This window comes from Tyto alba, unplaced genomic scaffold (genome assembly GCF_018691265.1).
Source record: "Tyto alba isolate M040663 unplaced genomic scaffold, T.alba_DEE_v4.0 Super-Scaffold_8, whole genome shotgun sequence".
Classification (NCBI taxonomy): domain Eukaryota; kingdom Metazoa; phylum Chordata; class Aves; order Strigiformes; family Tytonidae; genus Tyto; species Tyto alba.
Window position 1 is genome coordinate 23,452,017 of NW_024881329.1, and position 15,902 is coordinate 23,467,918.

At 47.2% G+C, this 15,902-nt stretch overlaps 2 protein-coding genes across 8 annotated transcripts in view; one reads left to right on the plus strand and one right to left on the minus strand.

Moving 5' to 3' along the window:
* The window catches only part of VPS45 (vacuolar protein sorting 45 homolog), a 30,302-nt gene extending 24,430 nt beyond the window's left edge, over positions 1–5,872 (minus strand). For both annotated transcript variants that reach the window (XM_042784743.1, XM_042784744.1), the window contains exons 1-8: positions 5,731–5,872; positions 5,439–5,573; positions 5,186–5,246; positions 3,923–4,002; positions 3,358–3,426; positions 2,930–3,067; positions 2,433–2,543; positions 1,033–1,167 (exon numbers count right to left, since the gene is read on the minus strand). In XM_042784743.1, the coding sequence (XP_042640677.1) occupies positions 1,033–1,167; positions 2,433–2,543; positions 2,930–3,067; positions 3,358–3,426; positions 3,923–4,002; positions 5,186–5,246; positions 5,439–5,573; positions 5,731–5,823 (822 nt within the window). In that variant the 5' untranslated portion in view covers positions 5,824–5,872. The remainder of the gene's footprint in view (positions 1–1,032; positions 1,168–2,432; positions 2,544–2,929; positions 3,068–3,357; positions 3,427–3,922; positions 4,003–5,185; positions 5,247–5,438; positions 5,574–5,730) is intronic.
* Positions 5,873–5,992: 120 nt separating this feature from the next.
* The window catches only part of OTUD7B (OTU deubiquitinase 7B), a 54,362-nt gene continuing 44,452 nt past the window's right edge, over positions 5,993–15,902 (plus strand). The window contains exons 1-7 of one of the 6 annotated variants that reach the window (XM_042784637.1): positions 5,993–6,210; positions 6,875–6,958; positions 8,836–8,885; positions 10,121–10,260; positions 10,571–10,607; positions 13,264–13,299; positions 15,084–15,219. The gene's annotated coding sequence lies outside the window, so the exon portion shown is untranslated. Of the gene's footprint in view, positions 6,211–6,874; positions 6,959–7,537; positions 7,571–8,835; positions 8,886–10,120; positions 10,261–10,570; positions 10,608–13,263; positions 13,300–15,083; positions 15,220–15,902 lie in introns of those variants that run through there. The other 5 variants (XM_042784639.1, XM_042784636.1, XM_042784641.1 and 2 more) reach the window with 5 other exon arrangements.

Below are 15,902 nucleotides of genomic sequence, written 5' to 3' on the forward strand. Positions count from 1 at the left end.
TCCCTGAGACCCAAGCTTGAGCAAGCAGCTCTGCCACTGCTCTGGGTTTGAAATAAAACTATGAAGTGGTCGCATTACTTCCTGTCAGATGCTACCTGCATTACACATTGCTTTTCACCACTTGCAAGAGCTATACAGTACATCACCACCTCAATGGGCAAAGTCAGTGGAAAGTTCCTTTCACATGGCAAAACCAAGAATGGAACCTGAAGTTCAGCAAGGCTGAGGGCAAGGTCCTGCCCATGGGTCGGGGTGATCCCCAGCACAAACCCAGGCTGGGCCCTCGAGGAGCGGCTGGAGAGCAGCCCCAAGGAGAGGGACTGGGGGGTTGGTGGGGGGAAAACTGCCCCTGTGAGGGAGCACCATGTGCTGGCAGCCCAGAACCCACCCATGCCCTGGGCTGCAGCCAGAGCAGGGGGGGCAGCAGGGCCAGGGAGGGGATTCTCCCCCTCTGCTCCGCTCTGGGGAGACCCCCCTGCAGTGCTGGGGCCAGCTCGGGGGCCCCCAACAGCAGAAGGACCGGGAGCTGCTCGAGCGGGGCCAGAGGAGGCCACGGAGATGCTGGGGGGGCTGGAGCAGCTCCCCTGGGGGGCCGGGCTGAGAGAGTTGGGGGGGTTCAGCCTGGGTAAGAGAAGGCTCCGGGGAGACCTTCGAGCGGCCTCCCAGGGCTTAAAGGGGGGACAGGGAAGGTGGGGAGGGACTCTGGGTCAGGGGGTGGGGGTAGGATGAGGGGTGATGGTTTTAAACTGCCAGAGGGCAGATTTAAATGAGATCTGAGGCAGAAATTGTTCCCTGTGCGGGGGGTGAGGCGCTGGCCCAGGGTGCCCAGAGCAGCTGTGGGTGCCCCCTCCCTGGAAGGTTTCAAGGCCAGGTTGGACGGGGCTGGGAGCCCCCTGGGCTGGGGGAAGGGGGCCCTGCCCGGGGCAGGGGGTGCCACTGGGGGGTATTTAATGTCCCTTCCATCCAAACCAGTCTGTGATTCTCTGATCCCCCAATTCAACTACTCATGAACAGCCCCACCAAGATACCTACATTGGCGTAGAACTCGTCGTTCTCGGCAGACAGAACGACCTCCCGGAGATCCTTGCTTATCCCTGGTACCCGAGAGAGGTCGATGCGGTTGTTGTTAATCCCCAGCAGCTCGTGAACCATAGCTTGGTACGTCCACTAGCAAGGACAGTGAAACAGAAAGGCAAACAATGACCTTAGTAAGATAATAAACAGCACTGGAAAAATAATGGATTTCAGGCTGAACAAAAACAAAGCCAGTTTATATTGCGCTAGCAACAGAAAGCAGATTCAAAGTGTGCCTTTCTCAGACTGTTTCCAGAATGTTACAATAAGAAATAAATACTACATCTGTTATGATCAGACGGGTGCCTCATGGTGAGAGGTGCTGGCGCCCTGTCCCTGGGTGCTTTCTGTAGGTACATTCAAAAGACATGACTCCAAAAGCAGAGCAATGGAGATTAATATTCCTGTTCAGACATTTTTGTTTGCCACCTTTACCTCCTCCTCCTCTGCCTGGAAAGGGACATGTATTTTTGGCTGCAGAGGTTCTGCAGTTACAAACTGTACAATTTCCAAATGCTGCTTTGGTTCTTAGGCAGCAGTAGGAGTGTGTGTTTCTGCACATCAGCGAGCTACTGTATTTATCCTGGGAAGACTAATATTAATCTAGAGAACTGAAAGCTGATCAGAGCACTGACATGCCCGACACTCCATTTACATTCATGTGAATCTCTCTTCTGGACAGAAAATCTCCGCATAGCGAGTAACGCTTCTGGTGCCCTGTGCTGAGTGCAGTCCTTAACCTACAAACCGTGTGTGAGCTGGGTTTCTGACTGTCAGATCACTCCAGAAATACCAGTACCACCAGTGGCTCCTACACCACCCAGGTTACAGAAGCCCAGCTGCAGCTCCAGCCCTTGCCTGAGCCCCAGACTGACCTGTGTCAAAGCGTACCCCACAGAAATGAGACAGTCTGCCTGAATCTACAGCTCAGCAAATTAAAAAAAAAGTTAAAAAAATCACAATAGCTACGTAGTAAATACTCCCAGCCACCACTAACACAGAAGGAGAAACACACCAGTGCAAGGTCACTCCGTAGGTGCGTACGTGGGCTGCCAGCCTGCCCCCACAAACCAAGCCCTGGAGAGGACCCTGCCAAGACACGAGGCCGCCAGATGTGAAGCGGGTCTCCCAGAAGTGCGAGCGGCCCGGGTACCCAGGGTGCTGGCTGCGCCTGCCACTGCAGCCAGCACGCACAATCCGTGCTCAACTGCTGAAACCTCAGGCCACGAGATAAAAGAGGGATTACAAAAAGAATGGGGGCAGGAAGCGAGACTTTTTACCTTTCAAATATAACCCATGGCCTGCCAGGGTGTGAACTCTGTGTGAACAGGCCCTTGCGCAACCGCGAGATGATTCACCTGGTTCAGAAGTGGGGTGATGGCATCGTCAGACCGGTCCAGAATGAGAAGTAAAGGAGGGACCTCAGTGCGCCGAAAGTCAAACAGCTCATACTCTTTAGTGATTACTTGCTGTCGAGAAAAGGAAAAAAAGCCACCTGATTTTATGTAAACCCAGAAAATGTTTCCTCTTAGTTTGGCTACAGGTGAACAAAAAGTGAAGAGCTGGTGAAAAATAAGTTGTGCTGCTTAGTCTATACTGCTAACGAGGACATAATCCCTGCTCTCAAAAGGCACTGGCCGACCTACTGCAGTTTATGGCACTCACAGAAAACAGGGGCCAGGCAGAGACGAGGGGTGTGACCTGCCCAAAGCCGTGCAACAAAGTAAACAACAGATTTTATATGAATCGACTGAAAAAGGGTATTTCTCTCAAATGCGTCAGTACGTAAAAAAAATAACCCAAATTTAAGTACGTTGCCAAACTTATTGAACATCGCTGTAGGTTCTCACCACACCTTCACACACTCAGCAAGCCTCTTCGCCGACTCAGAAGAGAGCTGGTACCGAATCATGGGGCATTTCTTCAGAGACAAAAGCAGAGCAGTCAGCCCCTGGGTTGTCCTGGACAGCTGAGCCGGATCCCAGCTGCGACCCTGGAAGGAAAGGCTGCATCTAGTCTGGATGCACCGTCCCCAGTCTTTCTCCCACAAAGTTTTATTTCTAAGCTTTCAAGTCTTACAGCGAACAACAGTTTGACTGAAGCTACAGTCCGGATTCCCCAGTGCCCCTCTCCTTGCCAGCTCCCCGTGAGGATCAGCCTTACGGACCCTCAGCAGCAGTCTGCCTGCTGGGCAACCCCCCACCGCACCCGGCTTGTCGTGGCTACTGGGCTCTCTATTAACCATAAAACAAGGCCCCGGAGGAGCATTAGCTTCTTTCATACCTGGCAGCAGCCCAAGAGGTTGAGAGAAAAAACGTGTGGATTCACTGCAATGTAATCGCCGTAGAACTCCTGCCAACAAGTGAAAGCAAACAGAGTTACGTGTCTTGCCAACCCTTATTCAGCCTGCAAGAGTACACGTTCCAGCATCAGCCACATTAACGCTAAAATCCTGAGCAATGCACAGACTCGGGGACTCTGATCATTTCTCCTTCCCCCGTGCCGGACCTCTCAAATCCCTACGCTGCTGCTGACAACTCCGCTGCCAATTTCTCGTGCGTGTTTTTCGAGTACCTAGCTCTTTGTCACCACCAAACGGGGAGCAGCCTTGGGAAACACAGACGCAGCAGAACCAGCAACAGCTCTGACAACTGGAGGGCAGGGAGAAATGGGGGACACAGTTTTTCTTTCTTTTACTTTTTATCATTCATCATTTCTTCCATCCGAGAAGTGCTGCTGCATGCTGTTCAAGAACTACAGCGTCCTCTCATCACCACACCTAGGATTGTTAGCTTGCATGCTGGCTTTGCGGGTACTTTTAGATCTATTTAAAGTATTTAAAATTCACCTGAACTTCAGCCACAACTTCCTGTTCATCAGCCTCAGCCAATGACTTGACATCGCTCTTACTGATCACGTTACTGAAATCTGAAAGAAAACAACAGCGAAAGCAGGGTCAGGCTCTGCGAGTGACACACAAGACCACCACAGAACAGGGTGAGCAGACTTTCCCCGGGGAGCAGGAGCTGATTACAGCAGAGATCCCTTGACCTTACACCTGCAATTATTACGCAGACATTATAAGCCAGAAGTTACCTCACACAGACACTCTGAGCTAATTCCTTGGCCAACTTTCTGCTCCTAGTGCCAATCTCCTGCACGTGCCTGCAGCGCTGGCTCAGCACGTCACGGCCAACGATGGATTCAACGCCCGGTCTCACCCCCTCCCTGGCCTGACATCCTCCCAATTAATCACCACCATGTACAGCCCGCTCGCAGTCAGTAGATTTATATGTGTAAAACACAAGTCATGTTAAATGGCTGAAGAGAGAGAGAGCCACATCTCGCTGGGGCTCCTGGGCATCGCAGGTCACCCCCCACCCTCCCCAAAGTGGGGTCCCCCCTGGCAGCCCGGAGCCCGGCTCCTCGGCATCGCTGCATTTCTGCAGAGCGGCAATGACATCTAGAGGCCACTTCAGCTTCGTTTCCCAGAATCTCACCAAGCGACACCTGTGCTGGAAGACTAGACTTCAACACAAAACCAGCTGTAGTTGTTCTGCCTAATTTTCCAAAACTACAGAATATTCTGTGGCATGAGCAGGACACGAGAAACACCTGCCCGATACGCCGGGCACTAGAAGGAGCCGTGCAGCAGCTCTAGTCCAACACTGGGATGTGAAATCTATCCTAAATGATCGACCTTCAAGATTTAGGCAGTCTCTCATCCTGTGCACCTCAATTTTCCTTATAATACAGGAAGCTCACCTCCAGCATTAGCCTTCTTTCGTGTTTACAAAGAAACACAAAGCTTTAAAAACCCAGAAATTTTCAGCGATAAGCCAAATTGAAGGAATGCAGATTTATGGTGTTGCTTTGTAATGATCTCTTATGAGTTGCTTCGATTTAATTATTTTATTTTATGGGTACCCTTTGCTATAAAGAATCTGGTGACTTAAACACCATAAAAACTAGAAATCACACATTCTTAACATTTAGTGAAGGCCTGTCAGTGGAAGCAGTCACAGTGTCTCACACCTGTATTTTCTACTGAACATCAAATCGGTCTCTGGCTGACAAGTCTGACTCACTGGACAGAACGGGACATACTTACAAATAAAATAGATGCTGTACTTCGGCCTCCGCAGCTCCTGAATGAGGAACTCCACGTTCTCCTGGACGAAAACAGCACCGGGAAGAGAAAGATTTTTAAAATGTCACGTAAAAAGGGGCTGGAGCCATTGCCCCCTCCCCATCCCCACCGCCGTCCCTCGCTCTGATGCACCCCAACGCCTGGGGGTGTCGGTGGCGGGAAGGGCCGGGCAGGGCAGCCCCGAGGCCGCGGTGAGGGGCAGCGCTGGCTCTACCTTGGTGGGCCGCAGGAAGCAAATGGCCTTCAGGTGCTTCATGGCCTCCCTGTTCACGGAGTCGAGGCGCTCGAAGAGGTACACCTCCTTCTGCAGGATCTCCGACTGCGTGTACACCATGCTGACGATGCCGGTCTGCGGGGGGGGGGGGGGGGGAAGCGGCAGCGCCCATCACCCCGGGCCTCGGGCCTAAGGCCCCGCCGCTCCGCACCCCAGCAGAGGCCCCCGCCCCGACCCGGCCCGGCCCGGCCCGGCCCGGCCCGGCCCGGCCCGGCCCGGCCCGGCCGCTCACCGTCTCCCGGTCCATCAGCAGCACCTTCATGCCCGGCCCGCTGTCCTCGATCATCTTGGACACATACTGCTTGACCGCCAGCACCGCGTTCATCTCGCCTCAGCTCCGCTCCCCTCAGCTCGACCCGGCTCCGCTCCGCCGCCGCGGGGCACGCTGGGAACTGTAGTCCGCCAGCGGACGGGGCCGGACGGGCGGGGCGCGGTGCCGGACTACAACTCCCAGCGTGCCTCGCGGAGAGGCCCGCCCCACCACTCCGCCGAGGAGCCCAGCCCCGCCCACCGCCCCGCCCGCGGCCCCACAGGCTGTGGGGAGTTGTGGGGCGCGGGGCCGTGAGCCGGGCACGGACCCCGATGCCCCCCGGGAAGCCCTGCACCCACCCCCTGCACCCCCTTACAACCCTCCCCCCAGCTCTCCCCAGCTCTCGCCAGGGGCCTGAGGGGGGCCCGAGCGGAGGAAGAGAAGTGGAAGTGTCCTGGGAGGGTAAGAGCAGTTTGAGACTAAACTCGCCTCTTTCCCCTCAAACAGGCACTAAACCGGCCTCTTTTCCCTCAAACGGGCATTAAACCGGCCTCTTTTCCCTCAAACGGGCACTAAACCGGCCTCTTCCCTCAAACGGGCACGAAACCGGCCTCTTTTCCCTCAAACGGGCACAAAACTGGCCTCTTTCCCAAAAACGGGCACTAAACTGGCCTCTTTTCCCTCAAATGGGCACTAAACTGGCCTTTTTTCCCTCAGATGGGCACTAAACCGGCCTTTTTTCCCTCAAATGGGCACTAAACTGGCCTTTTTTCCCTCAGATGGGCACTAAACCGGCCTTTTTTCCCTCAAATGGGCACTAAACTGGCCTTTTTTCCCTCAAATGGGCACTAAACCGGCCTCTTTTCCCTCAAATGGGCACAAAACTGGCCTCTTTTCCCACAAACGGGCACTAAACTGGCCTTTTTTCCCTCAAATGGTCACTAAACTGGCCTTTTTTCCCTCAAATGGGCACTAAACCGGCCTCTTTTCCCACAAACGGGCACTAAACCGGCCTCTTTTCCCTCAAATGGGCACTAAACTGGCCTTTTTTTCCCTCAAATGGGCCCTAAACTGGCCTTTTTTTCCCTCAAATGGGCACTAAACCAGCCTCTCTCCCCACTACCAGGCACCTTCCCGCCATGTCTGTACTTGAAGAAGAAGGTTGATCCCTCCCTTCAGCACTTTGCTGTCCGTCTTGTTTTCCAGCAAGGTAAAAAAATGCATTACAATTCCATTTCCATACTGCGCATAACAAAGTCATGCGGGCAATCCTTTCTGACCAGGAATTTTTCACCATTATAACCCACCAAGCGAGCTGGGACCAGTTCTGGGAAGGTCTAGGCCTGGGTGAGGGGAAGCTGGTGGCCGGTGTGCCGAGGCTTGCCTGCGGGACACAGCACCCCTGCCTAACTTTCATTCATCTCGACAGATTTTGGAAGTCCGTGCTCAATTCCAGCCAGCCAGCTTGGCTTCCAAAAGCCAAGAAAATTTGTAATAATGTATGCCTTAAAAAGATCCATAGTGGTACCAGGGTTTTGGGGGGCAGACAGAGGGAGGGGAGGACGCTCTTCATCTTGGGGCTGGGGAGCGCAGCGTTGACCTTCATGGGATAACTGGCGTGACTGGAGCTGATCTCTATTTTGCTAACCTTTAAAAGAGCGGGTCTCTGCGCTATTTCTTCCTCTGCTATTATTTTTCCTGAGTGTGACAATTTTGGAAAAGGGCTATTATGTTCATAAAAATGTAATCATCTAACGTGCATGTTTTATACAGAAAATGGTGAGCAGGTGTTGGTGAAAAATGAAAGCTATTTGCAAATCTTGTAAGTAACTTTTCATAAAAGCTGACACAAAGGAACTCTTCCATGCTTATAGTTCATCTTTTGTTCTGCTTGATTTACATTTAATATACATCAAAATACATTACAGAAATAGGGATATAGCTTAAAATTTTTGTATTTTATAGGAAAAATAAATATCGGAGAAGGAGGCTTGTCCGTGAAATCTTTTCCTTTTTAGACAGGAGCCAGTCTGCGAGTAATATTTATGAAAGCATCCTTGGAGACATTCACAATACATTAGCGATACGCAGACAATTGAAGTTTGTCTGTACCACAGTGTAACGGAGTTGTTCAGAAGTGTCGTACTTTCCCTGGCTACATTAAGCTGAATGTAACTGATCTTTTGTCTCCTTACAAGCCGCAGTCTTTTACCTTTCCAGTGAGTAAATGGGAGGAGATTTTGAAATCCCAGCTACTGTACACAAAAAGCAGTTGTGCTGAGAAATATCCCGATGGCATGAGCTGATAAAGTTTGGCTTTTAAATACATACAATTGCTATAAAGATGGATGCTGAAGCAGTACCATGTTAAGGTTAAGACCAGACTTCGTTTGCCAAAGTTGTCTCATGATTATAAATAACAGTAAAAAATTCGAAACAAAAGGGAGAGCAATCCTTTTGCTTGGTATCAAGAAAAGCAGGTGTCTGAGTGTCTTTTCACTATTCCCATAAACTTGGCTTGGATGGAGGAAAAATGCAGCCGTGCCTCCAAAATAATACAGGAGGCAACAGTCTCCCTTCCCTTTCACCTGAGCACGCAGAGTAACTCAAGGCATTTGGATTTGATTGTAGTTTGTTTGCCAGTGTGGTTTAGTGAGTATAACACTGACCCTCCGCAACATACACATCATGTATAAGCAAACATCTCTTAGCTGCTGTCGTTTCTGCCATCAGGTAGCTAGTACACTTCAGCATTTATTATCATTTGAAGAAAAAAAACACTCTCAACCCTGAAATGATCAGATATTTTTGTATTCTCGCTTGCATTGGGAAAGCCATAAACATTGCAATAGCAGAAATAAAGTCAGTGCAAGCAGAATGTTTATTAACTTTACGAGATTGTATCGGTTTGGCATGGATTTCCTTCTGTAATTCAGAACAGCAGGCAACATAAAGACTAAAAGGCAAAGTCATAGGTATTTTAAAATCCAAGAGGCTTAATCAGCCTTAAAGAAAGCTGACGTTAAGGATGTATGAAGTTGATACTGATCTTAATGTTCAAATCACAATGTTTTTTTCCTATCCCAGGTCCAGGAAATTGATGCTTTGAGGACAGAAAATAGGAAGCTAAAAACGAGGTACGTTTTACATTTTTATTTAAATGTGTAGGCAGTTTGTTGTATGACATCTTTTTGTAGTTGCTCACGGAATAATCACGCGCATTATTTTAACACCTTTGGTTTCTCTAGTATACAGAGACTTTGCTGTTAGTATTTCTATATTTGTGCTCATGGCTATTTCATTCTGGTTTCTCTTCCTCAGAACACAAGACTGCAATATAAAACAAAAAATATATTATCTGCAGTGCACCTAAGCATTTTCCAACAGGAAATTCTGCTAATAAAACAAGCTAGGTGGGATCAAAATGTAGATTACTTAAATTCTTACCTAGTAAACATTCTTATTTGGAGAAGTATTGAAGCCTCCCTTTAAGTCATTTGGAATTTGTGCAGAAATCTGTGGGGCAAGGCTGTGTCTTAGGCCTTTGTTCTGCAGTGACTACCTCTGCATATGGCACTTGCCAGAGCCGGGCCCATAAATCATTCATAGCCAAACCCGCCAGAATGGAAAAAAAGTTTATGAGATATCGGTGGAATAATTTGTACCCATCTTTCTAACCCACCTGGTTGGAAAATAATACTGAGTTTTACTGTGAGTTTGGTAAACAGAGCTTTGTCTTTTAGTTTGGGTAGCAAAAATTGCGCATCATTCCTTTTTCTTTCCAGGTTGGGCATTAGGCAAGAAGAATAGGAAAAGTACAGATGAGAATTATCCTCCTTTGGGTTACAGTGATACACGGCTGTGCTAAACTAACGTGGCTTTGTGGTTTAGAAGGGCAGAGTGAATTTCACCCTTGATTAATAAATCTTTCCAATTTCTGGTGGCTAAAGGCCTGTGTCAAATTGATGTCTTTATCAGCTTGGTACCTGAGAATCATTCTGGCACGCAACACATCTGTTTGCATTTTGCTTTGTTTTCAAAGTGAGATTGAGAGACTTTCTGGCGAGACATCCAACTACTTAAGCAGTACCAATTTCTGGGTAAATGTGTCACTATTTTAAAGAAATTCTGAGATCATTTTAATGATATTAAATTCCTCTAAAACATCCAGTTTTTCTACATGCTGCTGCTGTGACATGAAAAATAGTCAGAGGCAGGGAAGGAAGCCCAAGAGACATTAATTGTAAACCTGATTGGAGTTTGTGCCATGTGTAGGGACTAGGCAAGTGTCAGAAATGGTTCAAAAATACCCAAAATGGAGCAAAGGGAAACTGATTATAAACCTGCACCTTATCTGCTCCATCTGCCTCAGGGAAACGCTTGCTGGGATGAGAAGTGCAAGACTGTGTAAACTCCAAAGTGGACTTCCTAACCCTTGTAAAAAATATCTCGCTTTTTACAATTGCTTCTAAAATGAACAGTACAAAGATTTGAAGCATCTGGGCAGCCCAGGTATGTTATTTTTAACTGCTGAAAGAACAGCTGAAAGTAGTCATAAGGACTGTTCCTCTTTCTATGTAAAACTGTTCTATATTTGTTCCGTTACATGCTGTAGCAACATCCTGTCTGCTTTGTAGCCACTCTAAGTGATGTAGAATGAAAACATTTGTATAGTATTAGGAGTCTGACTAGTGTTATTTAGGTTAGAAGAAATTATCACAAAAATATTTTGCAGTCAGAGTTCTAATTTGGATGTGAATCATGCGGTCTGCAGGTAACTCGAACTGCTGAAATGATTGTGCTTCTATTTTTAAATTTGCAGATAAGAGAACACCAAGGAAACAGACCAAACAGAGGAGGTGAGCAATGGGAAATGTTTGCTTTGCCAACGCCTCTCGGAATAACAACATGAGATAATGTATTACATCATCACTTTCGAAACTTAGTTTTTTAGCTGAATGGCTTAGAAAAAATATGAAGTAAAAAACCAAGCTTTTCATAGATGCTAAGGAGATTCATTTGCCTGCTAGCTAGCAGAAATTTTGGGTGCATTCCAAGGTGTTTTCACAAAACTGGTGGCTACATATGCATTTTTCTTTTTTTAAAGTACTTGAGTTGTAAAATGTTTATTTTCATTTGTTGTGTTTTAGGAAAACATTTTTGCAAATTTAAAAAAAAAAAAAAAAAATTGAAAAGCATTGGCATGGCGTGTCAGTATCACTTAGTTATCAGTTTTAATTAAAGGATTGGAACTGAAGGAGCTTGTAGCATCTTAGATTAAATAACTGATGAAACATAAATAGCCCCAAAATGCAACTTCGGGGGAAACCCACAAAAGATCGGCAGCGTTTTAAACCTGATTTTAATCGGGTTTTAATTCCTGCAGCACTCAGGCAGAGGGCGCCTGCGGCGCGGAGGAGAGGTGACCGCAGCCTCCTCGGCAGAATTAAACTTTACTGGTCCTAACCGCCCTGTGCGGGGGGACGTTGCTGAGGGGCCACATGCAGCACCCCGAAATATCTGAGGTTGGCCGGGCCCACGACGCGCCCAGGGGCTCGGGGCATCCCGCGGCACGGGAGGCGCAGGGGGATTTAAAACCAGCGGCGTGAGCGAGCGGTGGCCGCGCCTCGCTGCCTCCTTTCCTGCGCCACGCAAGGCGTGTCGTTCCAGCTGCTTTTCACCAGCTGTAGTGAAAAACGAGTGAGAGGGGATGGCAGATGGGGTCGGTCGCGGGACGTGGCTGGGATGAAGGGATCTCCTTGGCAGCCCGAGGGAAAATGTACAGGATTAAGACGCCCGGGACGGCTCCGCGCGTCGCTGCGGTGCGTGGGGCAACGCGTTTGTGCAAGTCCCATCACCAAACCTTGATGTGTTTTGCCAGAGGGAGAGAGAGGTCTGAGAAAAAAAAAAAAAAAAAAACCAAAAACCCAAACCCAAAACAACAAATATCAGCAAATGGTCTTGAAGGTCAGGGCCCTTGTCGGGACGATCCTCCCACGTGGGCTTAGGCCCGGAGAGCTGAGCCTGGGCTGCTGGCAGCGGCGGGAGGTGCCGGGGAGCTTTGGCCAGGCAGGCTCAGGAGACCCACGGAAGCTTTGGCCCAGGGTGTGCTGGCTCAGAGGGCTGAAACCAGCCTGTAAAGGAGACAAGGGAGTATTGCACACCCTCTCCTTCGCCCACATCATTAATATTAGCGCACAGGAACTTCGCCTTTTTCGCAGACAACCCGCTGTTTCTCATCCATTTCAACTACAGGGAAAGAACTGACAGGGATTATGTTCCTATTTAGGAAATTTAAAGGTGGTGTTAGAGCTTTTTTTTGTATCACCCATTCGTACACTTTTGCAAACCCCATCTTTCGAGAGCTCTTTTCCCCCCTCGCCTTTCTTCACACAGTTCCCATCTCCCAATCGTCTATCACCAGTCCTTCTGTTCCTTCCACCCAAAATCACTCAGGGTTTTTAATTTGTGCTTGTATCAGGGAGTGCTCGGTAAATCAGCGGAGCATCCTTCCAGGTTCAAGGGACACGAATGTTTCTTACTTTTACTGAAAACGAGGTAATGCTCCTCTTCAGGAACACCGGCTCTGGGTCAGCAACGCTCCAGCACCCAGAAGAGCCTTTGGTCCCGCTGAGGGGGGGGAACAGCAGCTGGGATTAGGCGCTATTCCTGGAGGGCCAGAGCTAAAAAGGGGCCGCACGGAACAGCCAGCGCACCCTCGCTGGCAGATCACTATTTATAGAAGAATGGATAAATGAGTAAATCCTCCCTTTCACGTCCAATTAAGCAAGTCCCCTTTTCTTCATCAAGTAACCTACACGTTTGTTGTCTTTTAAGCACTTGGATTACCAGCTGAGATCACATTTTAAATTTAATTTCACGGTTCAAAATACTTTGGGTCTTCTTCCTGCAGAGCGGTTAGAGGCCAGGAAGTTTTGCATACATACAGACCTTTATACAAAAAAAGATTTGCGTGGTTTAGATGGTTCAGGATTTCTCTAGGAAAAATACTGTTCCAGGCACCTGATTTTACTTCTCATCTTCAAATTGGCTGACACTTTACTTCAGGAGTTAGTGGGGGTACTCATGGCAAAAGACATTGCTTTATATGTGTAATAATTGCAAACTGAATAAAAAATTGCTAAATGCATCCTATTGTTTTCTGGCCTTGTTTAGATTTTAAATGATTTAGTATCTGGAAAGTACTTAGCATTTAATTATTTGTCCAGTTTCCTTGGAAATGCTTTTGTAATGATGTCAGTGATGATTTTTTTCAACTAAATAAGTGCAGAGTGTTGTCTCCTCCTTAAATACATCTTTGTAATTGTCCTGAAAGGAATACAAATGCCTTTTTGTGCCTTTGCCATTTTTCTGTAGCGGTAGATTTGACTAAATGAATTACAAATTAAAGTATAACGCAGGAATTATTTTGTTGTTTTAACATTAATATTCTACTATGAAGAGCGATTCAAAATTAATGTAATTACGGGGGGGGGGAATATTCTTTTGTTACAGGACTGCTGCAACTCAGACAGGTGAAGAAAGCTTGAGGTAATGTAGAATAGAATGAATGCATACAAAAAGCACTAGCAAAGCCGTGGGTTTATTAAAAAAGAAGTCTTGCTATGTAGACTGTAAATTATGTTCACATCAAACGTGTAAAATAGATTTTTAAAATCCCAAATTCGGGTTTTTGTTGTTGAAACCTATTATTACATCAAAAGGTATCTCCTTCATGATTTTGATTGTTCACGTTGAGACATCAGGGACTGATTTCTAGTTAAATTTAGGTAGCAGGAGGCACGTCTGAAAATAAAGTTTAATGCTTGCAAGACATTCAACCATAGAAAAACAGACAATCAATCGTAAATTGTCCTCTGCTGCTGGAGCCTGGTTTTAAATTGCCGGATAAGGGATTGCATTTTTAATGTCTCTTCAAAATACCTTTGAGTCAGGGACTTTTGTTCTGCCTTAGTGCAGAGCCTAGCAGCTGGGCTGGCACCAACATCCCGCAAGCTCCAGTAGCACAAATGCATAAAATAATAATGATAATGGATGGAGCCGAGCACCTTCTTGAAAAGTACAAACAAACAGCGATACTGAACACAAATTAGAGGTACGCTAGCCTGGCAGCACGAAGCTTTGGAAGAGTGATCTAGTTAATTTATTTCAAAAGATAAAATGGCTCCTGATGCAGATTTTATCTTTAGCATAGTCTATTTATTTGCCTTCTAAACTTAACTGGATATTTGGAGAGTCGCTGGCCCAAGTAATTCAGATGCCTTTGCTTCATGTGAATCCAGAAAATTGTGGTCAGATGCTACTTAGTTTTCATCTGTTTTCATTTTCCCCTTCCCCCATCTAAGCTTTGCCAACGTACCACAGCGTTGGCCTCCAAATCAGCCCTCAAATTCTGCTGACCAATTTTATTTGTACCAAAGGGTGAAGCGCTCTGGGAGCTGCAGACAGAAGGGAACCGCAATAAAACCACAATAAAATCTGCAGCTTCTAGAAGTCAAAGGCTCTTGTGTTAGGGGACAGGCCCAAACTCTGCCTTGCTCTCCTGGCAAGCCTGTCAGACAGGACGCCCCTTGAGGTTTCTTAGTTCTGACTCCTCGATTCCCATAATAATCCTTCCACCGTGGCTTTTATCCACCTCAAAAGGGCAGTGTGGGACACAGGTGACTCCGTCGCTTTGAGGAGGATGCTGCAAAGTGTTTGTCAGCTGTCAGGCTGGGTTTTGCTCGTGCTTACATTTCATCTACATAGACGTCAGTGGATTTGTACCAATCTACCAGTTTTACAAATTTTCAAATAATGGACGTGATAAAAACTAACAGGCAAGATATATTCCAGGGTAAAAATAGCTCCGGTGTTCATTTTATTAATTACTGAGAGTGAAAATGCCCGTCTTATTTGTAAGATATTTATCCATTATTTGCAGATAAGACATTTACAGGAACTGTACTTTTATTTTGAGGCAATCTTTACAATTCTCCTTTCCCACAGAATAACTTTGGACAGTGGAAGAGCAGTTCAATGTCAACAGGACTTGTTGCTGGACAATGTAACATTTGACAGTGTCTCTAATTCAAATCTTCCTTAAGAAGTCATTCAAATTATATTTGCATAAATAAAATTCTGGTTAGACTTCCTAGTAATTACTCTAGTCCAATTACTATTTAAACAGTATGATAACAGCTTCGGGTGCAGATTTTGCTACCTAAGTTTAGTCAGTAGGATTGTCCCAGGGTTATGGTGCTGTCTATTTTAAGAGATGAAATTTTATCTTGACTATTTAAAAAGGAGTTGATTTTCCTCTTCTCGTTTCAAAGAGAAAGGTGGCCGAGGCAGTCTGCATCTCCTGGGACATCACACGCTACCACGTAACAAAAGTCCTCGTCTCTGCAACCTTTGATTCACATCCCATCCTGGCTCGCACCTTTAAAATGGTTCTACGTCATTCTCAAGGTAGGAAAATAATTTTTCACTCTCTCTGCTCCAGCAGATATGTTGGTTCTTTTACCAAATTTGAATAGCTGTCCCATGAAACAGCAAAAACTGGGGATCGATGTGAGAAGAGCTGCTCCCGCTCAGAGATACTCCTGAGGCTTGCGCTCCACAGGGAATATATTCCAAGGGGCTATTTTATATTTGACCTTTTATCAAACCAGTAACATTACTGGATCAGACTGTGCTCCCTTTATTCCTTCCTACTCTAAAACAGAGGCACGGCTTCAGCTGTGACTTTCATTGTGACGCTCGTGCACAACTGCTCAGCTCGAACCGTCTAATTGAACACGAGCTCATAAATGAAATCCCAGAGATCGAGGCTGGAAACCATCTTGATGCAAACAGCACCGTGGAATTGCTCCCTGCTTTTTGCGTTCTTGGTACCGGTTGCAAACCAGACACGCCGCGTTAGAAAAATTCAGATGTGCCCCTTGGAGCCAAATGTCTCGGCCGTTCTGACGTCAGCGTCTGCTTCCCACTAATGACATTTGTGCCTGGCGGACCCGGTAGCCGATGTTTAGACCTATTCCAGGTCTAAATCTTTCTGCTGCTGGTGGGAGAGAGCCGAACTGCAGAGAGCCACATCCTCAGGTATCGAGTCAGAAGAGGAGATGATCCTCCTGCACATCCTATTACTGGTT